We start from the raw sequence: 25828 nt of genomic DNA, 5'->3' as shown, positions 1-25828 counted from the left end.
CTAGGCAGGGTATCCCCCAATAGCTTGGGGGGTGGGGGTGCATGAGGCAGAGAAGTTACAGGGGTGGGGGGCGTCCTGCCCACATGCTAGCCTACTGAGGGTGTAGGGGAGTTGTCTGGGCAGGATTCCCCCCCAGCCTGGGGGAGGGGGCTGAAGGGGCAGCCAGGGCGGGGCAGACACGGTAGCTTGATGGGGGCTGTCAGGCCCGGGTGCCCCCAGCCCCTGGGGGGGGAGGGGGGGATTGTGTGGGCAGAGCCGCAGCGGCCGGGAGCTCGGGCCCTGCCACAGCCGCCCGGCCCCGCCCCGGGGGCGGTGAGCGGCAAGCGGGGCCCGGCCCCTCCGCTGGCGCCGGGTGGTGGCTGCGCGCTGCGGCCGGGCACTCGCGAGCAGGCGGGGCGGTGAGTGCAGCCGCGGGGGGCGGAGGAGGGACCCGCGCCGGGCTCACACGGGGACCTGCCCCTCTCCCGGCTGGGCGCAAAGCCCGCGGCATCCCCCCTGCGCCGGGGGGCCGGAGCCCGGCCGCGATCTCCCCGGGCTGAGCGCGGCCGGGCGGGCCCGCGGTACCCACGGCAGGTGTTCTTGGGCGGAGCCCCCGTGCGTTTACACGCCACGGGGAGTCTAGTGGGGGGGCCCCAAGAAGTCGTGTGTGTGTGTGTCTGTGTGGGGCGGGGGGGATGTGTGGTGGAAGGGCTCTAAGAAGTCGGGGGCGGGGGGGAGGTGTGTGTGTGTGTGTGTGTGTGTAGGGGGGGGGGGATGTGTGGTGGAAGGCCCCTAAGAAGTCGTGTGTGTGTGTGTGTGTGTGTGTGTGTGTGTTATACAGATTACATATCATTGGCAATGCCGTGATCAGTTTGGCTCGCATATCTCCTGTGATATATTGGTGTATAGCTACTGTCTGATGTAGGCATGGCCGGTGGATAGCTATGTGTATTTGTAATGTCTAGAAATAAAGAGGTAGTAATAACCCCATCCTCTCTGCTGTCTATCCTGATGGTCAACAAGGCTCCATTTGCTTGTGCTAGTTGTGTGTAATACTTTGATGCTTTTTTGTAGAGCCTTGCGTCTGAGGACGTCCCTGTGCTCTGCAAACGCGCCCCATGAGGTAAGTGAATATCATTACCCCCCATTTTACAGATGGGGAAATGGAGGCACAGAGGCTGGAATGGGTTGTCAGATTCAAATTATGGGCCTTTAGTTGCTTAGATTCAAATTATGGGCCTTTAGTCACTTATAAAACAGAGCTAGCAGGTAGGATGCCACGTATCCATTGGAGAGGAGATTGATTGCCTTTTCTGTATACGTGTTGGTTTAACATTGTCCAAAGAGTGAATCCCAGACCTGCAAAGCAAGTAGCAGGCTAATATGCTGGACATTGGAACATTAGGGATGTTTCTGATTTATATTTATTCACTCTTGAAACTCCCCCCACCCCAGTCCACTATCTATTGTAATGCATCCATGCTATCCTGTATTGACGGATGATATAGGAAAAGATGGGTGAGACGCCTAACTGTATGCAAGCAAGTGAAACCTTTCATTTAATCAGAGCATTAGCTACTATATATGTTGTTACAGTCTCCCCTAATTGTACAGTAAGCACTATGAAATGTAGTTTATGCATGTATTTTAGTTCTGATAGGTTTGCATGAATGTTGAAGAGAGAGTGTGGAGAAAAAGGGAATCAAAGGAGGGAAATGAAAAATGGAGAGGACCAAGATAGGGCATTTTCCACAAGTTCACAGGCAAAGAAACAAAGATTGTGTCGGAGAGAGAACTTGCGGTTAGGAATCTGCTAGAAGTCTCTAGGCCGGGAGAGCATTTGGCCAGATCAGAGAGGACTAGGAAAGTCTCAGACCACTGAGAAAAGAAAGAGCCATTGTGTAAACCATTCTCTTAATGCAACTTGGTGGATTATATTTTCAACTGCTGTTATCCTGCAATTCAATTGTCATTTCTATCTTGTAGATAAATGTATTGTGTTCCACCAACACTGAGGTCCGGCTGGCATTCATGAGAGAGAGAGATGCAGTTCTGAGGAAGAATTTAGTTCCTTTTGTAAAATTCTTAAATCGAGCACTTAGCTTACAATGTTTGAGAAGGTGGCAGACAGGATGAGGGCATTTCCCTTTTTTATGGTCATCATGTCTGGTGCCTTCCTACAACTGGATGACCAGCAGGGACAATGAGCTATTTATCTCTTCATCCCTACATATAGTGTCATCTTTCTGTGCCAGGGTTTTATTTTTCATTTAGCGCTGGCTTGGTTGTTGCTTTTCAACCACGCTTCCAAATGAGGCTAGTTTGGCACGTTACCTTCACTTTCAACCTAAACAAACAAACAAGCTAAATTGTGAATGACTATTCTGCAGTCTAGCGTTTGTTTGTTTTTTCAAGTAAAGTCAGTGCAGTTGATGTTGAAAGGCTATTTGGTGAAGAAAAATAAGCTCTCAGTCCCCTCAGCTTCTCTTTTTAGTACTGTCCTTGTGCTGCACTGATATAAGCGTCCGCATCCCACATGTGAAAATAACTTAGGAAGACAGTAATTTTCTGGGCACTGCTTTGACTGAAACACCCCCGGGGCCAGGTAGAGTTGCTTCAAACCACTTCCTTTATCTGTGTTTGCAAGGAAGTCTGGTATATTCTCAGCTGTCTGAAATGCAGTTTTATTTTATGCACTTTTATAGTCCTCCATGGGGACACTTTACAAGAGGTCATATTAAGGATTAATTTAATGCTTTTGAAGTTATTTTTGTCCCTTAACTAGAACTGGGTAATTTGGTTAATTACACACTGAATGCATGGAAGTATTTTTACTATAATTGGTCTTAAATGACTATTTGGTTAAATGGGAACTGCCTAACTTATAGGCTACATTTTTATTGACCTTAAAAGAGAGTAAAGTCTCTGATAAAAGAGGGCATGCGGATTTAGTCCCCAGGTCTGCAAACCCACAAGGAGTAAATCAGCAGAGCTGCTTGGCGGCAAAAGTGTTTGCAGAATCTGATGGCTTCTGTAATGTTTGAAATTCAAGAGCAGAATTTAAACAACAGTGAAAATAAATACAACTAGCAATGCCTGTTGTCACAACATTGTTTTTCATTCCGTTTAAAGTAGCTGACTTGAAAATCTCTAGAGAAATTATATCTGCACATTTCCCCATCAGATCTAATTATTAACATAGGTTGGCCTTTAAAGAACTTTTGGTTTGTTTTTCTGTTAACAAAGGGAAAAAATAGTGGAGTTTAAAATATAAGGTGGATTTGTTTATTCTAAATGGAATCCATCCGGGAGATTAGCTTTTCTGTGAACCTGCAAAAATAATCCAAATGCTGCAACTGAATCTGCGTGGATGGACCATTACAGCCTCATGTTGAAGTCAGTGGGGTACTGCACAAATGCAAGAGTCAGCCTAGATGGATTTGAATTCAGCATCGGGGCCTAGATAAGCCAGGAGTAGTCTTGTTCCCCCACCCTACCCCCCATACAAACTTGATATATGCATCTGGCTACAAATAGGTTGTTTTACTTTATGTTTTTGGTGCCACAAGCTAAAATAAATCATGTCAGCTTCAGCTTAATTGAGCCTGTCCTCTTGGACAGATGATTTCTGTACTCTCAAAAGCAAGTTTTCATAGTTTAGCAGCATAGTTTAGTGAGTACTGTAACCTTAAACTACCTGGTGTCTAAAAGGACAAAGTAAATGGACATTGCTACATGCACTTTGAATATATGGCAAAAAAAAAATATTTACCAGTCCTAACTATAGAATAGCAATAGATAATTATTTTATTTTTATTATAACTCTATCGACATTTGCATTCTGGCGCCGAATTTGAGCAATGTCTATAACTGTTTACAACCCTTTTAGTGGCAGAGCATCCCAATGCTGTGGGCTCTATTCATTTCAGATAAGGTACTTGCCCAATGTTGTTCCCTTTCCTTTGGAAACAGAGTGCAAAGTTTACTGGAAATTGTACATTTTTCATCCATCTTTTGTTTTGAGTTGCCACATTCTTACGTTGTCGTATCCCTCTCCCCTTTTCCTCCTGGAGGATAGACATATGTTTACAAGTTAGTAGCTAGAAGGGTGCTAAACCATGATACATGCTTCACCCTCCTCTTAAGGATACTGTGTCATCTCTTTATGCTGTCAGCCACCGTTGGCTTAAGGAGAAAGGCAGTGAAGGTGGTAATGCTAATCATCTAGAGTGGCTTATGTCTTTAAAGTGGTATGCAAACATAAACCAATTCTCATAACATCTCTGTTATGGAGGTAACTACTGTTCTGTTTTACAACTGAGGAAATGGAGACACATAGAGGTTAAGTGAATTGCCCCAAGCCTGACAGCAAGTCAGTGGCAGAACTGGGACTAAAAATCCAAGATTGATCTCCAATCTTGTGTGTAGTCCACTAGATCAGATACCTCTCTGAAGCTGTTTGTTTGAAGAATGTGTTCAAATCTGTTTCTCCAAAGGACAGTGCACAGCACTCTTTTATACCCCATGGAGCCAGCCTAACCAGGGGTCAAATTAAGGAAATGAGAATTGGTAGTCTTCCAGAAATTCACACATGAGATTGTACAATTTTTATAATTTGATGCTTTTCTCTTCTTCCTTGCATGCTGTGATCATAGTGAAGTAGTTAACAAAGCTCCTTTTATATTATCATTAGGTTTCAGTGTTACTGCACTATTGGGATGAATGGGGGTAGTTGACACCACCTGGAAGTATTGCTTCAGACTGTCTGCAAACACAGGCACACACCTCATTGCATTATTTTATCCTTGGGCTTAAAGGTTTTTTCCATTAAGGCTAGAGGGTTATTTATTACTTTAATATGAAAACTTACTTGCTGGAATAGAAGATTGTATTCCCAAAAAGACATATCAGAATGCCAAGCTTCCATAAGGCAGCCCAGTGCGACGTCTGTCTTGTAATTGAAAAATGTGTCTAGGGTGTGTATCTGTGCAAACTTCTTAACGTAATGTGGGATCGGGCTTACACAATGGAAAACAGTTTCAGTGGTATAGAACAATATAATTAGCTGGCACATAGTTTCTCTTTTTTACATTAAAAAAAAGTGATAAGGTACAACTAATAGTTGTCACTTCAAATGCTTTTTTTTGGTTTGTTTTTTTAAACAGGCTACTCTTGAAAAATGGCCGCAGAAACTGCAGGGGAGGCAGGGGTGTGGAGACAAACCAAAGCTCTTTTATTCAAGAACTACCTTGTTAAATGCAGGACTAAGAAGAGTAGTGTGCAGGTAGGTTACGTGATCATTTACTGGTCTCTGTGTCTGTGTCTGATTATGATTGAAAAATTAGCTGACTTACAAACAAAACTAAGCTTTGTTAAATTGTCTCTGAATATTGAAGGAATAACTGATTAGTGTGAGCTCAGGTCTGAAATATATTAGCTCCTTCAGTCATCCTTGTGATCCTTTGGCAAGAAATACTTTATAGAAATAGGTTTCAGAGTAGCAGCCGTGTTAGTCTGTATCTGCAAAAAGAACAGGAGTACTTGTGGCACCTTAGAGACTAACAAATTTATTGGAGCATAAGCTTTCGTGGACTACAGCCCACTTCTTCGGATGCATCTTGTTAGTCTCTAAGGTGCCACACCGTTCTTTTTATAGAAGTAGTCTTGCTGTGTGTCTCTGTGTATGAATGTGGTAATTTCAGTTTCTCTATTCACTTTCTAGAGAGTATAACTGACCAATTGGGGTAAAATAACATTACTTATTTTAGGGCAGAATTACATGTAGTAAAATAATACTGATAAAGTACAAGATTAAGTTTAGAATGTCTTGTTACTGATAAGAGCAATTAGGTAATAGAACTGTCTGTTGGGGTTCCTGGTAAGAACCGTTCAAGCAAATGTTTACAAATGGTTTAAATGATAATTAAGAATATAGTGTTGTTGAGAATAACGTAATAATACTTCAGAGTGCTATCTCATCATTCATCCTTGAATGTCAAAGCATGTTATAAAACATTAATGAAGCCTTATAATACCCATTTTGCTGATGAGGAAATATTTGCAGGCAGACTAAGTGGTTCACCCAGTGTCAGGTTGCAGGAGAGTGGCAGAACTAGAAAGAGCATTCATAGCTATAACCCTCCATTTCAGCATATGAACTATATAAATACACATAATTCTGGAAGTCAGGACTGAAAGGTACCATTGTGTAATCATAACACGAGCCCAAAATGTCACCACAGAACAATAAATCAATAAATACAATGATTAAAATATTGTATTGGAAGTATTTGTGATGATGTCATTTCTAACATTTACCTATTATAAAATTTTGCTTAACAGCTCTATTGTGTGACGCACCTGGGTTTTTAGGGGGATCCACAAGGGTCAACAAGAGAACATTTAACTTACTTGTTTGGCAAGACAAGGCTTGGCTTGACTTGCTTAACTGTTCCATGACTGGAAATATATACAAGTTCTTTTTCATTTTCAGATAATGCAAATGTTAAGTTTATACCAAAAGCCAAATCATGTTCTAGATAAGAGACCAGACACCAAAACATCTGAAGCCAAATTTTGCCATCACTTCATCCATGTAACTTCGCCAATTTCAACGTAACTGAGCACAGAGATTGCTCTTTGGTTTATAACTTCTTAGGAGTTGGAATGGAGCACTTGCATCCTAAGACGGCTTCCCAAGTTATCACTGTTAGCAAAATCCTGTGGCCGCGTTACAGCAACAGCCAAGATTGAAATGATTATTTATGTAGTTCGATAAATGTGCAGGAAGCTTTACAATCAAATAATTTGAAAAGGACACAGTCACTTCTTGAAGCGTTTATAATTTAAGTAAAGGAGAGATTTTAATTGTTGTCTTGTTTTTTGTTGTTGTTGTTTCAACAGGAAGTCCTTTTTCCACTATTTTTTTTATTTTGGCTTATATTAATGAGCATGATGCATCCAAATAGGAAGTTTGGTGAGGTGCCCAACACTGATCTTGGTACTTTAGATCGCTCCATGCTCTTGGACTTCATTCTTGGATACACACCAGTGACAAACATGACAAGAAAAATCATGCAGAAAGTGTCTTTTGAATACTTTGCAGATGGTATTGTATTTATTTTATTCTTCCACATCTCATGTTCTTTTTTGTGTTTAGATGGAAAATACGATATTATTGCTTTGAATGGCTGATCAAACTTGTCCTCTTCAGGTAGATTAGACAGTATTTCTCCCCTCTACTGCTGAGATCTTGAAGGGGCTGTGATGCCATCATTGTCTGCTTCAGCTGATGAGCATTGTGTGATGCCAGTCATGTGCTCAATCTTGCAGCCCTTATTCATAGTAGTACCCTTTCCTCACACCAGTGATTCCACTGAAGTCCAGGATGACTCATCTGAGTGAGGGTTTCAGGATTGGACTTAGAATCTTTTTAGTCTGATGATACTACCTCGCACTAACAGATTTACTGAGAGCAGTTGTATGGTAAATTAAGGAAGATATCAGTTTATTTTAACTAGGGCTTTCAGGTTTAGAGCCTGTGAGTATTACAAAACAAGTTGTTTTTAATGAATGTTTCATTTAGCAGCATGTCAATATCTGGTTTTGAAACTGATTAAAAAAACACAGTTAAGTTGTGCCTCCTCTATAGAGCTGGCACAGCTGTGTTGCTGAAACTGATTCTACCCCCAAAACCTCGTATGAACTTGTAGCTTAGATGGTACATGACTGCCAAGAGGAAAAGGATCACAGGTACCACGACCTGAAACTTTCATTTCTTTTTCTGGGTATCCTGATCTGCTGGTTTCAAGTTCTTTCTGATGAATTTCACATTTGGGAGTGATGCATGGCTTCTGATCGCAACAATAAATGTTTTTGAGTCCCTGCAAAATTTCACTTTTCATTTTTAAAATGTATTTTCCTTTAAAAACTCATACCAGACTTGTCAAGTGCTGAGACTTAAATCCATGCTCCATTGAAGTAAATGGGAAACATTCTCCTAAATTTCAATGGGACCAAAATTTGGCCCTGAATACTGAAAACAAGTTGCCCTATTTAGAAATGACACAATCTTTGCTTAAAATATGTAGTCCACTTTTGATTGTTCTTCTCACAGAAGCATTCTGATATCATTCTAATTTTTAATATTTTGCAGATGTAATTACAGAAGAATTTTTCAGTGAAAAAGAATTGCAAGAGGCTAGTACTGTTAACCCCTCAAAGTTTGTTGGTGTAGTTTTCAAAGATTCCATGTCCTACCAGCTTAGATTCTTTCCTGGTGCGGTCACAGTGTCTTCTATCAATGTAGAATCAAGAGGTAAATATACATGCTACTTTTAAGGCATTGAACTTGAAAATTTGACTTACTTTTATTATGTCTCACATGTGATGCTAAGTGCAGACTTTGCTACCTCACGTGTTATCACGAGAAAGCCAAAGAGCATTAACAGTGGTGGCATTAGCATCAGTACAATATGAAATGGGGGAGGGGGGAGCTGGTTTTTCACTCTTTGGGGTATTTTGATGCACAGGAGTTGTGCTGGACTGCGTTATTGTAGGGAAACTCCCACAAAAAGCTAGGAGTCATCTTCCTGTATTGGGAATGGTTGCAGGGATAGTTAAGGCACAAATGAATATCTGCGTTAGGTGATCATCTTTATGTATCAGTAATAATTTGGTGGTATTTATAGAGTGACTTAATGTTACATGGTTTTTCACAAGCATGTAAAAAACAAGCGGTGAAAACGTAAGGCGGTGGGAGTTTTTTAGCACCAGGATTTCAGCCTGGGTCCCTGCTTTGAGAAGCTCTGAAAAGTACAAAACCGCTTAAAACATGAGAGCCCCAGCATCTTCACAAACTCCTCCACCACAAGAGGGTGTGTTCTTACAGATAACCTTGTTTTCCTTTTACCTTTCTTTAAGAACACTGGGAAAATGTTCTTCAAAGAGTAAAGTGTAGACAATCCAAATTTAAAAAAAAAAAATCTTCTAATGGTGAAAAGTTGTGTGTGAAATACAGATTTTGTCTTAAAGTTGTATTTTAATTCTAGGAATGATTACCTGTGAAGTTAATAATTTTCCATTAAAGTGTTACGGTAGAATTCAGAGTTTGGTCTTGTTCTCACCAATTTGTTTCCTTGGCTTTTTCAGTCCATGTGCAAATCTCTTTTGGAATCCTTTTTGGACTCTCCTAACTGCAAAACAGTTTGGTTTTCATTACAGTAACTTTGCATGCCTCTGTCCATAATATAGAGTAGTGGTTCTCAATCTTCACTCCACAAAGTGGCTGAAAAATTATCCTGTGATTCGTTGTATCCTATTATCCTTGTAATAGTAGCCATCGGTTTGTGAAGTTGCCATTGGCTTTATGATATATCTATCTAGTTTTATGTCTGCTTTAGAGAAAAATGTCTTTTATTATAGGGTGACCAGATAACAACTGTGAAAAAATGGGACAGGGGGTGGGAGGTAATAGGCGCCTATATAAGAAAAAAGTCCCCAAAAATGGGACTGTCCCTATAAAAACGGAACATCTGATCACCCTAATTATAATGCTTTAAATGAGATTTTGTTGGTTACATTTTTAACTCCAAAGAAGTTGTTTTCCCCCCATTTCCACCATTAATAAACGGTTCAAGTGAAAAAATTCTCTAAAGAGAGAGGGATAACTCAATGGTTTGAGCATTGGCCTGTTAAACCCCGGCTTGTGAGTTCAATCCTTGAGGGGGCCACTAAGGGTTTTGGGGATTTAGTTGGGGATTGGTCCTGCTTTGAGCAGGGGGTTGGACTAGATGACCTCCTGAGGTCCCTTCCAACCCTGATATTCTATGATTCTACATCATGAACAAGAAACAAATAACTCCAGGTTTTTGATTTAAAATGTCTTTATTTTTCCATAGCCAGTTGTTCTAGTTTATCAAAGGGATGTGAATCTGTTACCTACTGGCACTCGGGATTTGCAGCTCTACAAGCTTGTATTGATGCAGCAATAATACAGGTAAATATAGATAAGTAAAATGAAAAGGCAAAATTGCTTGAATAGCCTTTGCTTTGGTATTCTTGTAATGAGATTTTTTTTGTCTTGTTAGGCTGTGTCTACACAACAGCCCATGTCGGCAAAACTTATGTCGCTCAGTGGTGTGAATATTCCACCACCCCCGAGCAATATAAAGGCTTGTCTCCACCACGCAGCTTTTAGCGACAAGGCCTTATCGCTAAAAGTCAGCGTGTGTAAACGCTTTTTTTTTTTTTTTTTGGTACCTTGTGGGCACTTTTGCTGACAAAATACTTCCAGCCCCGCGAGCAGCGTTAGCTTTTTTGGCAGGAGAGCGCTCCTGCAGACAAAGCTGCGTTCACACTGCCACTTGCGTCGGCAAAACTTTTGTCTTTTGCAGGGGGGCTATTTTAAGGACCCATGAAAGACAAAAGTTTTGTCAACAACTTTGCAGTGTAGACAAGCCCTAAGTTAAACCAATATAAGCACTTATGTGCACAGCGCATAGCTTCTGCCACTTGCGGAGATGGTTTTCTTTATGCTAACAGGAGAGCTCTCTCCCGTCAGCATAGAGTATCTTTACCAGATCCACTGCAGAGGCAGGGTGTATCAGTACAGCTGTGCTCCTGAAGCATTGTATAGGGTACTAAAATTGGTTTACAGCTGATTAACAAAATGTTTCTGAGAGATAAGGTGGGTGGGGTAATAACTTTTATTGGACCAGCTTTTGTAGGTGAAAGAGACAAGCTTTAGATCTCTTCTTCAGGTCTGAGAAGGTAATTAGAGTGTCACAGCTAAATTAAAGGTTGAACAGACCTTTAAGCATAAGGAGTAACACCTGTTGTAAGAAACTATTCAAAATGAAGTGAGCAATTAACACCTCTGCAGTCATAGGACAGTGTAGAGGTAATGGGTTACAGATTGTTGTAATGAGACATAAAATCAGTGTCTGTTGAATCCGTGATTTTTGGTGTCTAGCAGAGTTATGAATTTAAGCTTCGTGGCTCATCTTTTGAAGGTGTTGCTCAGGTGTCCTTTGAGGATGAGGACTGAGAGGGCAGATATGGCGTAATTGTTTTCTGAGAAGTGTTTGCACACAGATGATGGGTCTTTTATTATTTTTCTGCAAGAGTTCATTCAAGAGTGCAGTGATTGTCTGGTTTAACCTGCGTAGTTGTTGTTGGGGCATTTGATGAAGTAGGCATGTGTAGGACCCATGGATCTTGAAAGGTGTGTTGTGGAGGTATTGATCACTGTAGCAGTGGAAATATGGCTACAGGTTTTGCATCTGTTGCTATGGTAGGGTCTGGTGCTGCTTCAAGTTGGTGTTTCCTGGTCTGTGAGGAGCTTGCTTCTGATGATGAGATTGGCAAGGTTGGGGTGTTTGAAGGCTAGAAGAAGGGGTTCAGGAAAGATTTCTTTCAAGATGTGTTCCCCTTCGATTTTCTTGCATTTTTGTAATATTTTTGCACCAATGAGTATTCACATTTAAACGAATGGCATTACTGTTTGTACATTATCAGGGGGTAGCCGTGTTAGTCCGTATCTACAAAAACAACAAGGAGTCTGGTGGCACCTTAAAGACTAACAGATTTATTTGGGCATAAGCTTTCGTGGGTAAAAACCTCACTTCTTCGGATGCATAGAGTGAAAGTTACAGATGCAGGCATTATATACTGGCAGGTATTATTAAATAAATTACCAAAATAATTGAAACTGGTGTTTCAGTATATAATTATCAGTATATAATGCCTGCATCTGTAACTTTCATTCCATGCATCCAAAGAAGTGAGGTTTTTACCCACGAAAGCTTATGCCCAAATAAATCTGTTAGTCTTTAAGGTGCCACCAGACTCCTTGTTGTTTTTGTTTGTACATTGTTATGCATCTAAATACGTGAGTGTGATGTGTATGCAACGGCAGTCATTAAAAATGTTAGCAGTTGCCAACAGTTATCACAGAATGGTATTTGAGCTAGTGTAGCAAGATAAGCAAGGGGTTTCCTTGCTCTGTTGGCTCAATCTTGTGTATTATTTTACATGGTCGGTATTAAATGTGAACCTTTTACATTTTTAATTGAGTTAATGCTGCAACTCTGGTTTGTAACCAGATGGATTTTTTTAATGGATGCATGCTTAATACCAGTCTGAGTGGTGATTGGTAGGAAGGCATGTGTCCCCCTACTGATGGATCTGTAAAAGGTTTGGGACAGAAGGCAGAAATGAAACCGATTTTTGGTAGCCAAGAAATTGAGGATAATTCTCATTCCACAAGACACATTTTTACTCCAAAGATATTGTAACTGTATGAACTGTATCCCGTGTCTGACTTAATAGCTACAATCCCCATTAATAACTAGGTATGTTATATAGAATGGAACTGCTCTTAGAGCTGTGTGTGGGTGATACAGCAAGCTTACACCTCATATAGATAAAAAGATGCCAGACAAATCTTAAGTTAGGGAGCAGCTCCCATGGCAGATCTTAAGGATGTGAAAACTTTGGACTCTGTATCTAACTTGCATACAGCTTTTGCAGAACACAAGTGACAGATATGGACATTTTGAAAAGCAGCATTACTCATCCCATTGCTTTACCTGTGGATTCTTTACGCTATGTACTGTAAATACTCACATTGTATTGGTAATATTCGTGGGCAAATGTCAATAGCATTGAATGCAGTTAGTGTTTTGCCATAGCCCTGTTAACTTCATTTTTGGTGATTGCCATGGTTAATAGCTTGAACATAACGCCATTTTCTAAAAATTCTTAGTGGGGAGTGTGCAACAGTTGTCACAAGTTGAGGTTTTGAGCCGTTCTGTAATAATCAGACATGCCAATCTGGACAGTGGGTACCATGGTGTCCTACTAGCAAATGTCCGCTTTCTCTAAAGGAGGTTAATCCAGTTACGTATGCCAGTCTTGCAGTGGGATGAATCTTCTACCTTGCTGAGCTGAAGTTCTTAATTGTTTTACTACCTAACATGTATGGATTGGTTTGATTTGTTCCTGGTCAGTGTTCGTTTTGAATTCTTTTCCACTACTTCTTTCTAGTTCTAGTCGCTATTTGACAAATTCGTGCACAGGTCAGTCCCTTTATTAGGAGATGGACATCCCAAAGTTTTGTTCACTCACTGTCTCCATCTTCCCATAGAAGGTCATGTTTCCCTACTTTTTCAACTGTGATATTCTGTGACTTGGTACAATTTAGGCCCAAGACCTACACACACACACAAGCACCTGTTTAAAAGTCTCAGGGAAGTCTGTGAGCCTACTTATGTCAGTAAAGTATGGCATGTGTGTAAATGCCTCCAGGATTGGGTCTTACCTCAAAAAAGAATTTACCTGTTAATGTATTTTGGGGTTTGTTTGTTTGTTTTTTTGGTTGGTGGAGCTGTAAAATCCAAACGGATTAAAGTATTCTTTCACTTTGTTTTTAGCTGAAGACTAATCATTCAGTTTGGGAAGAACTGGAATCGACTAAAGCTGTTATTATGGGAGAGGCTGCTGATATGAAAATCGATTATTTTCCTCGAGCAGTTATTTTAATTTACCTAGTAATAGCTTTCTCACCCTTTGGGTACTATTTGGCAATTCATATTGTGGCAGAAAAGGAGAAGAAGTTGAAGGAATTTTTAAAGATAATGGGGCTTCATGACACCGCCTTTTGGTAAGTGAGTATACAACAAAACTCTCGTTCTAGATAAATGTAGTAAATGTCATGTTATTTTATAATTTTTTCAAATTCACCAATTGGTTACTGTTAATCTTCTTTTTAGGCTATTGTCATATTGATGAGAATGTTGGGCAAGTCTTGCTTAAACACAGTTATAATAGCATAGTCATTTGTGCCTGTTTGAAAAGCAAATGTCACAATGATGATGCTTCATCTAAAACCTCATATATATTTCCATTATTCTTCTGCTTTATACCACAGAAATGCAGGACTGGAAGAGACCTTGACAGGTCACCTAGTCCAGTCCCGTGCACTGAGGCAGGGCTAAGTATTATCTAGACCATCCCTGAGAGGTGTTTGTTTAACCTGTTCTTAGAAACTTCCAACGATGGAGATTCCACATATTTCCTGAATGGTGGTGCCCAAAACTGGACACAATACTCCAGTTGAGGACTTACCAGTGCTGAACAGAGTGGAAGAATTATACACCAAATGCCTGATGTGAATAAATAAAATGCTGGGTGCATGAGCTATATTTTTTCCTCCTTTTAGCTCAGTAACTCCTTTTTCCTGATGTTGAGTTGGACAAGTGACAGTCTCCTTTCCACTCACATCAGTTCCAGTATGTGGGTTGATTGAATACTGCTGTAGTATTGTAACCTATCTGAGAGAGAGATCTGTGCAGAAGACGTTCAGATTTTAAAGTGCATCCTCTTTAATGATTGATACTATACCATGTAATGTCTATTCTTCCATATCGTGGGTGTGCTCATTTTAATACAGTATGGTGGTAGGGGAACAAATGATCTTAGTTTATCTTTGCATGCCCAATAATGGTGACCATTGGTGTACTAGAGCTGTATCCTGCAAAAAACTACCACCAAATATAATCCTTTTTTACTGTGAATAGTTCAGTTGATTCAGTTGGGTTGTTCTCATTAATAAATGCTCTTTGCATGATCAAGCCCTTGATTTAGAATATTAGCAGACTACTTCCACCCCCCAGTCACTATTTCTTGATACATGTGGCCAAGTCACTTCCCTTCTCTGCTTTAGGGAACCCCTCTATAAAATGCATCCCTGCAGACATGTTACTTAAGTGGTGTTTGTGCAGCATTTTGAAAATTGGAAGCACTATAAAAGGGCTAATCTAGTGAGTTGTTAGCTAAGCCCTGGTCTACACGGGGGGGGAGGGGGGTGGGAAGGATCGATCTAAGTTACGCAACTTCAGCTACGTGAATAACATAGCTGAAGTCGACATACTTAGATCGACTTACCGTGGTGTCTTCACTGCGGTGAGTCGATGGCTGCTGCTCCCCCGTCGACTCCGCCTGCGCCTCTCGCAGCACTGGAGTACAGGAGTCGACGGGAGAGCACTCGGGGATCAATTTATCGCGTCTAGAATAGATGCGATAAATCGATCCCCACTGGATTGATCTCTGCCCACCCATCCGGCAGGTAGTGAAGATATATCCTAAGTAAAATGTGTCACATTTCTTACCCTTGCACAGGCTGCATCTGTTTCCTAAGAAGGAAATTGTTCTCTGAGTTTTCAACAAGGTTTATTTTATATAGAAGAATATTGTATTACTGGACTGACTAGGGCATTAAAATTTAAGTAGCATTTTCTTTAATTATTGAAAGCTGCTCCTCACTGACCCTGTTTCAATTAAACGAGGAAATTAATTATGGAAATTACAAAATTGTAGATTCAGAACAATGTTTTGCTTTATTTTGATGCAATTAGGATGAAAGTACATGCAATGATGCTTAGAATAATATTTGCACTTAGAGACCTCCTTTCCTCTGAGATTCTGGCACATTGTTTTGCTTCCCTTCTGTGCAGCATTCTGGAATATTAAAGAATTGTAACTTTGAATTATTCCAGTACAATTATTTAGTTAATCTAGGAATTTTCCCTGTTTTTCCTTTTCTTCCAGGCTGTCTTGGGTTCTACTGTACACAACTCTGATTTTTGTCATGTCCATTCTCATGGCAGTCATTGCAACAGCCTCTTCACTATTTCCCCAAAGTAGCTCCTTTGTGATATTTCTTCTTTTTTTCCTGTATGGAATATCCTCAGTAAGTGTTTCATGAATTCAATTTGTTTGTGGTTCACTGAGATCACTCTCTCCAATGTGCTTGTTCCCATCTGCTGTTTTCCCCCATTCTAGACATGTTTCCAATGCAGTTTTCCCTATCCCAAATGGTAAACAGCTGCCTTTATCGCACCATTCTCTTTCTTCTCACAATTGTTTTGGGAGATTTTATGTAGCTTCTCGTGTCACATGTACTGAGCTGGCCACTTGAACCCCAACCATTACCTTATCACGCCCGTATTTGAATGTACAGAAGTATTTACTATATCTCCTATTCTTTGAATAGGAAATACCAAAGATGCAGAAATGTATTAAAATCAAATACCATAGGATTTTTTAAAGGTTTATTATTCCTGCTTATTTTACCCCACTACTTCATGTATGGCTCAGTCTCCCAAAATGCCAAGTACTCTGGTTTGTGGTGGTGGTGTAGCCATGTTGGTCCCAACATATCAGAGACACAAGATAGGTGTGGTCAAATCTTTATTAGACCTACTTCTGTCAGTGAAAAAAGAATTGAAGGATATCATCAAATCCTTCTCCAAGCAACTTCAAGAGAAGCTCTACAATTTCATACCCCACAAACCCATCCCAGGGACCTTCTGCATGCTCTGCAAGATACACAAACAAGGGAACCCAAGCAGACCCATCATATCTGGCCACGACCCTGTTACTGAGCAAATATCAGGATTTATAGAAACCATCGTCAAATCACTGACCATACAAAGGGCCAGCCTCCTCCAGGACACAACTGACTTCCTCCAGAAACTATACCACATTAACAACCTCCCTCAGAACACCATCCTTGCCACCATGGACGTCTTCTCCCTGTACACCAACCTCCGTCGCTATTACCCCACCGCTGTCTGCTTCAAATATTTACAAGACAATGGACAACACTCAGCAATCCACCCCCAACACATTGCCAATCTCATCCATTTCATCCTTACCCATAAGAAGTTTATATTTAACAATAAACGCTTTGTTTACACCATGAGTACAGCCATGGATACTAGGACGGCTCCCCAATATGCCAACCTCTTTGTGGGCCACCTTGAAGAAGAATTTCTGGGAAAATGCACCACCAATACATATACCTGAAATACATTAATGATATTTTCATCCTCTGGACAGATGACCTGAACTCCCTGGGATTTCCACCACGGTTTCCACAACTACCACCCGTCTAGCACACTCTCTGTAGAACAGTCCCATATCAGCATCAACTTCTGGGATACGCCAAGAAATCTGTTATCTACAGCCAGGAACTCAGGTTCCAAATAATATGCTCCAAAAGAGAGCTCAGGATACACACCTCAACACATTTAAACTGCCTGTACTAACCAAGGACACTCCACCAGAGAAGTAGATCACATCATAGAATGGGCCACCCAGATACCCCAGGAGAACACGTTACAGTACAGCAGAAAAAACCCCAAACACCAACTTCACAGCTCTGCTTGTCACCTGCCACCCTACATCATAACCTGTACTGGTTTCATCAAACAGGTACATCCCATGCTCAGTGGGGACCCCATCCTAAAAGAAATAGTTTCTGAATCCCCTCTTCTGGCTTTCAAACAACCCCTCCCCCCCAACTTCACTAAGCTCATCACTAGACATAAACTCCCAACAGACCAGGACCCACCAACTCAAAGTGGCACGAAACCCTGCCAGAACAACGAATGCGAAATGTGCAGCCATCTCTCCACTGCTACAATGATCAATGTCCCCACAACTCACCTTTCGAGATCCATGCATCCCACACATGCCTATCACAACATGTGGTGTGCCTCATCCAGTGCCCCAACAACAACTATGTGGGTGAAATGAAACAATCACTACGCTCTCTAATGAACTCTCACAGGGTGTTTTTGTCTTTTATCATTTTTCTCTTACCTATGGGCAAACACCTTTCATAAAATGATCACTCTGTATCTGATCTCTCAGTCCTTGTTCTCAATGGAAACCTGCACAATTCCTTCAAAAGACAAGCTTGGGAACTTAAATGCATTACTCTGCAGTGCACTAAAAATCATGGACTTAATAGAGACACTGGTTTTATGGCTGATTACATCCATTTGTCACACTCCTTGCTTCCTACTAACCCTCCAGGGTCCTACTATTGTAGAGTTGCTAATTGTCCACTTCATACTAATTGACTACAACATGCATGAACCCCTTCTGCTTAACAATCTGTCCCACCTTGTATTTAGCTGGACACTGACTACCTTCTCTAGACCTAAAGAAGAGCTATGTAAAGCCCTAAAGCTTGTCCGTTCAACCAACAGAAGTTGGTCCAATAAAATATATTACCTCCACCTACCTTGTCTCTCCCTAGTACTCCGGTCTCAATCCAGTAAACCGGTTAAGTACGTGAGCAGTTATATTGACATTAGTGGGACTAGTAATGTGCTTAAAGTTAAACACAGGATTGAGTGCTTTGCTCGAATCAGGGCCAGAGTATTCAGCATCTTGCGTGATTGAGTTTCTAATGAAGGAAGAGTTCCAGTTGGCAGCATCCCAACGCAGGCAGTCAAGACCAAGGGTCAGAGCAGGGGCAAACCGGAGGCAGGGAGGAGCGGAGGAGCGCAGTCAGGTTTGATACCATGGGTCAGAATCCGAGTCAGGTTTCAGGGTCTGAGTCAGAAGGTGAAGTCCAAAAGAAGCCGAGATAGAAGCCACCAGTTCAGGAGCAAGGAATGGTTGGGGCAGCTCCAGGGAATTTGCGTTGTTGCCTGGACACTTCCTGGCACACCCCTTCGATTTATATAGGGCTGGGAGCCAATCAGGAGTCATGGGGCTGCTGTCTGTCAGACCTGTTGAGGTGGGACTTCCCGTCATCTGTGTCCACAGTGGATCCTGGGCTGTGGAGTGCAAGCTGGTTACAGCGGCAGCATGGAGGTGGCAGCAGCAGCACTGCAGGCCTGAGTTCTAGACCCCTGGGGCCTTACATTAGTTTTGTGCTGACTCTCAACTTCCCATACCTTGTCTCTTCTAAACTTTGCAAAATGTTGTACTGCGTTCCTTTTACTGTACAATTGTGGATCACTTCAGTAACAATTGTGACCCTAACTGAAGCTTGGAGATTCCACTTTATTACTATATGAATCTATACAAGTCACTTAGAGAATTTTAAACAATTGCAATATTATTTATTATAGTTTCTTAATTTATGATTGAAAAAGTTGAATAATGTGAAGAACATTGAAGTATGTCTCCCTTAATTTATTGTTTAATACTTCAGTTCTTCACTCTATGACATGGACAATATTAGGAAATCAGTTGTATTGTTGAAGGCCTATTTTTACCAAAAGAGGTATTGATGTTAACAGGGATAAAGTCTTGGCAAAGCATTGCAATTATTGTAAAAGGAAAGTAACTTGTTCATTGAAGATAAAAATTTTAATTGCAGCATTTCTATGCCAGATCTCTTGTGTTTTGTAATGATGTTCTGATTTGTATTCTAGGTTTTCTTTGCTTTCATGCTGACTCCTCTATTTAAAAAATCAAAGCACGTGGGTATAGTTGAATTTTTGGCAACACTGGCTTTTGGTTTTGTGGGTCTCACTATTGTCCTGTTGGATGGTTTTCCAAAGTCTTTTGTATGGATTCTAAGCCCCTTGTGTCAGTGTACGTTCTTGATTGGGATTGCACAGGTAAGTAAACTGTGTTATTCTTTACTATCTTTGCATGCACAAACAAATGAAGAGTAACTTGCTATGATATAAGATCTAGCTAAGATACTTATGTGGCCTCCATCACCATAGCCTTAATGTATTTGTCTTCACAATACCCCCGTGAGATAGGGAAGAACTGTTATCTCCATTTTACGGAGGAGTAGCTGAGACACAGAGAGGGTAAGTGACTTGCCAAGGTTACACAAGAAGTCTGTTGCAGAGTAAGGAATTGAGCCTGGGACTTCCAGGTCTAGCACCTAATTACTTCCTCTTTAAAATGTAACTTTTCTTTCCTATTTAAGAACGACTAACTGTGGCATGTAATGTATGTAACTCTTCATTTAAATCGGCTTGTGTACCAGATGACTGGAGGGGAGCTAATGTAATGCCTATTTTTAATAAGGGTCCAGAGGTGATCCTGGCAATTACAGACTGGTAAACCTAACTTCAGTACCAGACAAACTGGTTGAAACTATAGTCAACAACAGAATTAGCAGACATATAGATAAACACAGCATGTTGGGGAAGAGTCAACATGGCTTTTGTAAAAGGAAATCGTGCCTCACCAATCTATCAGAATTCTTTGAAGGAGTCAATAAGTATGTGAACAAGAATGATCCGATCTATATAGTTTACTTGGATTTTCAGAAAGCCTTTGACAAGGTCCCTCACCAAAGGATCTTAAGCAAAGTAAGCTGTCATAGGATAAGGAAGGTCTTCCCATGGATCGGTAACTGGTTAGAAGATAGGAAACAAAGGGTAGGGATAAGTTTTCACAATGGAGAGAGGTAAATAGTAGGATTCCGTGATGATCTGTACTGAAATTTGTGGTATTCAACATCTTCACAGATGATCTGGAAAAGGGGTTGAAGAGTGAATTGGCAGAATTTGCCGGCGATATAAAATTATTCAAGATAGTTAAGTCCAAAGCAGACTGCGAAGAGTTACAGAGAGATCTGACAAAATTGGATGACTGGGCAACAAAATGGCAGATGAAATTTAGCGTTGATAAGTGCAAAGTAATGCATTGTGGAAAAAAGAATCCCAGTCATACATACAAAAGGATAGGGTTTTAATTAGCTGTTGCCACAGGTCTCGGAGTCATTGTGGATAGTTCTCTGAAAACTTCTGCTCAGTGTGTAATGGCAGTCAAAAAAGCTAAGAGAATGTTAAGAACCATTAAGAAAGGGATAGATAATAAAACAGAAATATCATAATGCTGCTATATAAATCCATGGTGTACCCACAACTTGAATACTGTATGCAGTTGTGGTCGCCCCATCTCAAAAAGATATATTGGAATTGGAAAAGGTGTGGACAAGGGCAACGAAAATGATTAGGGTATGGAGAGATTAAAAAGTTTGGGACTGTTCATCTTAGAAAAAATATGATTAAGGAGGGATATGATAGAGGTCTATTAAATTGTGATAGGTATGGAGAAAATGAATAGGGAAATACTGTTTACCCCTTCACATAACATACAAACTAGGGGTTACCTAGTGAAATTTAATAGGCAACAGGTTTAAAACACAAAAGGAAGGACTTCTTCACACAACGCATGGTCAACCTGTGGAACTTGTTGCCATGGGATGTTGTGAAGGCCAAAAGTGCAACTGGGTTTAAAAAAGAATTAGATAAATTCATGGAGGATTGGTCCATCAATGGCTATTAGTCAAGATGCTCAGGGACACAACCCTGTGCTCCGGGTGTCCCTAAACCTCTGACTAGTTGAAGCATCTGGCGCTGGCTACTGTCAGAGACCGGATACAAGGCTAGATGAAGCATTGGTCTGACTCAGTGTAACTGTTGTTATTTAAGATATAACTTATCAAGTTACAAATACACTGCAAATATTTGTCTCACCTCAATTTCAAATATTTTAAATAGTTTATTTTTTTTCTGTACATTTGTGAATGTTTTATTTTTTATTCATGGCATAAAGCATAACTTTTTATAATTCCCTGCAGCAAACAAACTGTAATGGTAGTTTCATCTTTTTTGCATTTGTTACCATGACAATCGCCCACCCTTAGTTCTTATATAATATTACTTTGTAATTTTATTTTTGTACTGTGTTGTCATGTTTAATTTCAGGTTGGTGAAAAGGCAGTTTGTAGCATCTAAACTTTTTCATGTTGTTTTGCAGGTCATGTATCTGGAAGATTATGAAGATGGTGCAATATTTTCAAATTTAAATCATGGCCCTTATCCACTAGTTATTTCTCTTATTTTACTGGTTCTGGATAGCATGTTTTACCTACTTCTAGCTGTCTATCTTGATCAGGTCATTCCAGGTATGTTGTTTAGAATCTGAGATAAATATTGAACAGAACCACATAGGTCCTGAATTTCATAACTCCACTTGAAATCTGGCAGCTTTGGGTGTTAAACACTTCTGAAAACCAGACCCTTAATTGGTGGCTCTAACATACTGTATTTAAATAAAGTGTCCAAGACACTTTGGTATATAGTAATGCCACTTTCTGTGTTCTTCTTTTTCTTTAACTTCATGTAAAGCAACACTCACGTCAAGCAAAAAGAGGAGAAGTGTGGCTGTTAAATATTTAGAAATGTATTTATAAATGTCTTAAATATTACTTTAAAATATATGGTTTTTCATTCAAATAAATTTTACTTTTCTGAAATATACTAATGAAGTGGAAAAAACCCACACAGATTAGGGTTTGATTCTGCTTGGTTATGTTTTGTTATATCTGTTTTGTGGTCGTCCCATCTCAAAAAAGATATATTTGAATTGGAAAAGGTTCAGAAAAGGGCAACAAAAATGATTAGGGGTATGGAGCATCTGCCACATGAGGAGAGATTAATAAGATTGGGACTTTTCAGCTTGGAAAAAGACGATTAAGGGGGGATATGATAGAGGTCTATAAAATTTATGAATGGTGTGAAGAAAATAAATAAGGAAGTCTTACTTAATCCTTCTCATAACACAAGAACTAGGGGTCACCAAATGAAATTAATAGACAGCAGATTTAAAACAAACAAAATGAAGTATTTTTTTCACACAACACACAGTCAACCTGTGGAACTCCTTGCCAGAGGATGTTGTGAAGGCTAAGACTATAACAGGGTTCAAAAAAGAACTAGATACATTAATGGAGGATAGGTCCATCAGTGGCTATTTGCCAGGATGGGCAGGGATGGTGTCCCTAGCCTCTGTTTGTCAGAAGATTGGAATGGGCGACAGGGGATGGATCACTTGATGATTACCTGTTCATTCCTTCTGGGGTACCTGGCATTGGCCACTGTCAGAAGACAGGATACTGGGCTAGATGGACCTTTGGTCTGACCCAGTATGGCCATTCTTACGTTAAGTTCTTCTTACTGTTCCAGAATAATTTTCTTTCCTTACTGACCAAGCTGTTATCACAGTCTTTGCAATTGTTGTTCTTGGGAATTGTGTCTGTCCAAGATGTTTATGTTAAATTATTGATGTGTTAATAAGTGTGATACATCTAGGAACAAATTTATTAATACCTATGAACATATTCCTCTCTACTGCATGCGTGAGCTCTTTCAATACAAAATCCTTTGCCTCTGATCTTTTTCTTTGAAGTGTGTATTTAAATCACTCTTCTCAAGATCCTGATTCTGGAAAGTATTTAAATACTTGCATAAATCTATCACTTCTCAGCAAAACACTTAAGGATAGACTTCGCTGAATAGGGATGCTTTCCTTAATCAGAACCGTAGTGGTGGGTTTAATGCCAAGATAAGGAATGTGGCATGATTAGGCCCAGTTTTTGTAGCCAAAATTCAAACACTGAATCATATTTGTGCTTAACATTCAGAAGGCTTTCTTTCTTTCTTATTGCTTAGGTGAGTTTGGATTACGACGGACATCATTTTTCTTTATGAAGCCCTCATTTTGGTCAAAGCGCAGAAGAAATTACAAGGAGTTATATGAGAGTAGTATTAATGGAAGCTTAAGTTTCAGTGAGATGGTTGAACCTGTATCTTCAGAATTTCAGGGAAAAGAAGCTATCAGGTATAACTTCCTGCAATGGCACAGATTCATTGTCGCACTTCTCCTGTTTCGTGTGTGCCTGGGAATTAACAGTAATTTTTAATCTGTTGATTCAATTAGCATATGGTATGCATTACATCTAGTTCTTTACACATTTAAGTAGCAATTGTCCATTTTCTATGAAGCCACATTTTCCATTATATGGATGTTTTCCAAAGACGACAAAGTTGATTTTGGAAAAGGAAACGTTTACCTACTGTATGTCAATCAAATCAAACCTCCTGAAAATAGTCTTAGTCTAGCAGAATGAAGCAAAATAAAATCCAGTTTCTTCAGTTTCAGTGATGCCATTAGTGGTTTCAGATGCCGAAGTCAGGTGGGTTTACAGTTCAAGAAAAAAGTATTTTTCTATTAAATCTTGAAAACTGGATTCAGATAGGTTTTGTAAATCCTTTTGGTATTTATGTGAAGAATTGCACATTCCACCAAAGCCACACAGGGGAGCCACTAGACTAGCTTTCCCAGGACATGATATACAACAGCACCGTAAAAGTGATCCATTTCCAGCACCTTTTGCAGTCCATGTGGAAAATGCCATTAATTCTCTTACATCTGTACCTTCAGATATTCCCAATATTTTAATATCAACGTTTAGTCTCAATCTCCATATGAGCTATGAAATTGCTGCTATTGTTATTTGCTGTTATGGTGGCATGATAGACATTGAGAAATAATCAAAATCTCCATTTTTCTTACATAGACTCATAGACTTTAAGGTCAGAAGGGACCATTATGATCATCTAGTCTGACCCGCATGATGCAGGCCACAAAGCCGTCCCAACACTTTCCCTTGACTCTGCTGTTGAAGTCCCCAAATCCTGTGGTTTAGAGACTTCAAGTAGCAGAGAATCCTCCAGCTAGCGATCCCTGCCCCATGCTGCGGAGGAAGGCGAAAAACCTCCAGGGCCTCTGCCAATCTACCCTGGAGGAAAATTCCTTCCCGACCCCAAATATGGCGATCAGTAGAACTCATTAGTCTCAAACAAAAATATTTGTGTTCAGTGGCCAGAATCAGACTGATTTTGTTTGTTTGTTTTGTTAATGTCTCAAAAAATTGTTTTGAATAAATCCACTTCAGTGTGAAGGTCAGGTTTTCTCCCCAGATCTTCCTAAGCTCATATAAAATGCTGGATCATTCTTACTCCTTGCCTCATTCCACATCAACCAACGCTTTCCCCTGAGTCACTGGTGCCAGCATCATCCTCCCATATTTGTCAACTTCTCACACAAAGATTTCAGACCCTTTTCCCCCAACTTGCTCTCCACACATAGATCGCACCTCCTGACTTCATCTGTACAGCCTCTACACTTTCTGAGTTCATATAGTTCTCAAAGACCTACCTCTGTCATGGGGCCTTCGGAGAAACTAGCTGAACTACCTTTATCTTAATATGTTTGAGGCGTAATTGTGGGGGGGGAACGGGGATTTCATATATCCTCCTTAGAAGAGGAAAAACATAGCAGGGTTAACTTAGTCTTACTTATCACCACTTTGTCCACTCTAATAATACATTTCACCTCTTCTGTCTACCATCCATCTGTCTGTCTCCTGTGAGCTGACTGGGGCATAGACTGGGCCTTCTTTTCTGTTTAGAAAGTGCCTAGTACATTGTTGGTGCTATTAGAAATAAATAACGGTCTGGGTTACTTAAAGAATTATTCAGTTGCCATGATAGAAAATACTGAAGTCAATGCGGAAACACACACACCCCCGCCCCATATTGCCAGCACAGAGAGGCAATAATATAAACAATTCAAGCAAAAGATTGCAAAAAGATGTCCACTCTCTTGGTTTTTCCAACACATTTTGTGTGATTTCAGCACAGCAGTAAAATGTGTCAAAACCTTCCTATATCAGCATTGCAGAGTTGTTCATCTTGATCTTTTTTTGCAAAAGAAAATGATATTTTTAAGCTCTTCTTCTTTAATAAAATGACATATCTTCTTTCAGAATCAGCTGTGTTCAGAAAACATTCAGAAAAAAGGGTGAAACTGTGGAGGCTCTCAGAAGTAAGAAAATTTCTACCCTCTAAGCTTCGTATCAGAAATGGAAGGAGAAATAACCCATGAATGTCTTTTGTGCTTTTTCTTCGGGTGGGAGCATGAAGTGTTAAATATGGTTGGGTGTGTTCTCCCTCGTGTCTTTAGCCAGTCTGCCTGTAACTGTATGACAAAGGGGCTTGGAACAGACTCTATAGGATTTCCCTCCTCTTCAGTCCTTTACCTTGTGGGGTGTCGTCTTTCCCTTCATTCTCCTAGTCCCCTTTTCTGTCTCCTAACTCCAGTGAGTATGCACAGAGGAACCTCTTACTGGCTCCCGTGAGCTGGTGGTATGGGAGCCTCTAACTCGGTG

General features: G+C 40.3%; 1 protein-coding gene across 4 annotated transcripts in view; it reads left to right on the top strand.

The window, feature by feature from the left end:
* The first annotated feature begins 303 nt into the window (after positions 1–303).
* The window catches only part of ABCA5 (ATP binding cassette subfamily A member 5), a 55295-nt gene continuing 29770 nt past the window's right edge, over positions 304–25828 (top strand). The window contains exons 1-12 of one of the 4 annotated variants that reach the window (XM_005282963.5): positions 304–398; positions 1054–1102; positions 5145–5263; positions 6883–7087; positions 8135–8296; positions 9879–9976; positions 13413–13642; positions 15589–15730; positions 19218–19406; positions 21574–21721; positions 23268–23436; positions 25427–25485. In XM_005282963.5, the coding sequence (XP_005283020.2) occupies positions 5159–5263; positions 6883–7087; positions 8135–8296; positions 9879–9976; positions 13413–13642; positions 15589–15730; positions 19218–19406; positions 21574–21721; positions 23268–23436; positions 25427–25485 (1507 nt within the window). In that variant the 5' untranslated portion in view covers positions 304–398; positions 1054–1102; positions 5145–5158. Of the gene's footprint in view, positions 399–430; positions 595–1053; positions 1103–5144; positions 5264–6882; positions 7088–8134; positions 8297–9878; positions 9977–13412; positions 13643–15588; positions 15731–19217; positions 19407–21573; positions 21722–23267; positions 23437–25426; positions 25486–25828 lie in introns of those variants that run through there. The other 3 variants (XM_024104629.3, XM_042840977.2, XM_042840978.2) reach the window with 3 other exon arrangements.

This window comes from Chrysemys picta, chromosome 12, assembly GCF_011386835.1.
Source record: "Chrysemys picta bellii isolate R12L10 chromosome 12, ASM1138683v2, whole genome shotgun sequence".
In the NCBI taxonomy this organism is placed as follows: Eukaryota; Metazoa; Chordata; order Testudines; family Emydidae; genus Chrysemys; species Chrysemys picta.
This window is presented reverse-complemented; position numbering and strand designations above follow the sequence as displayed.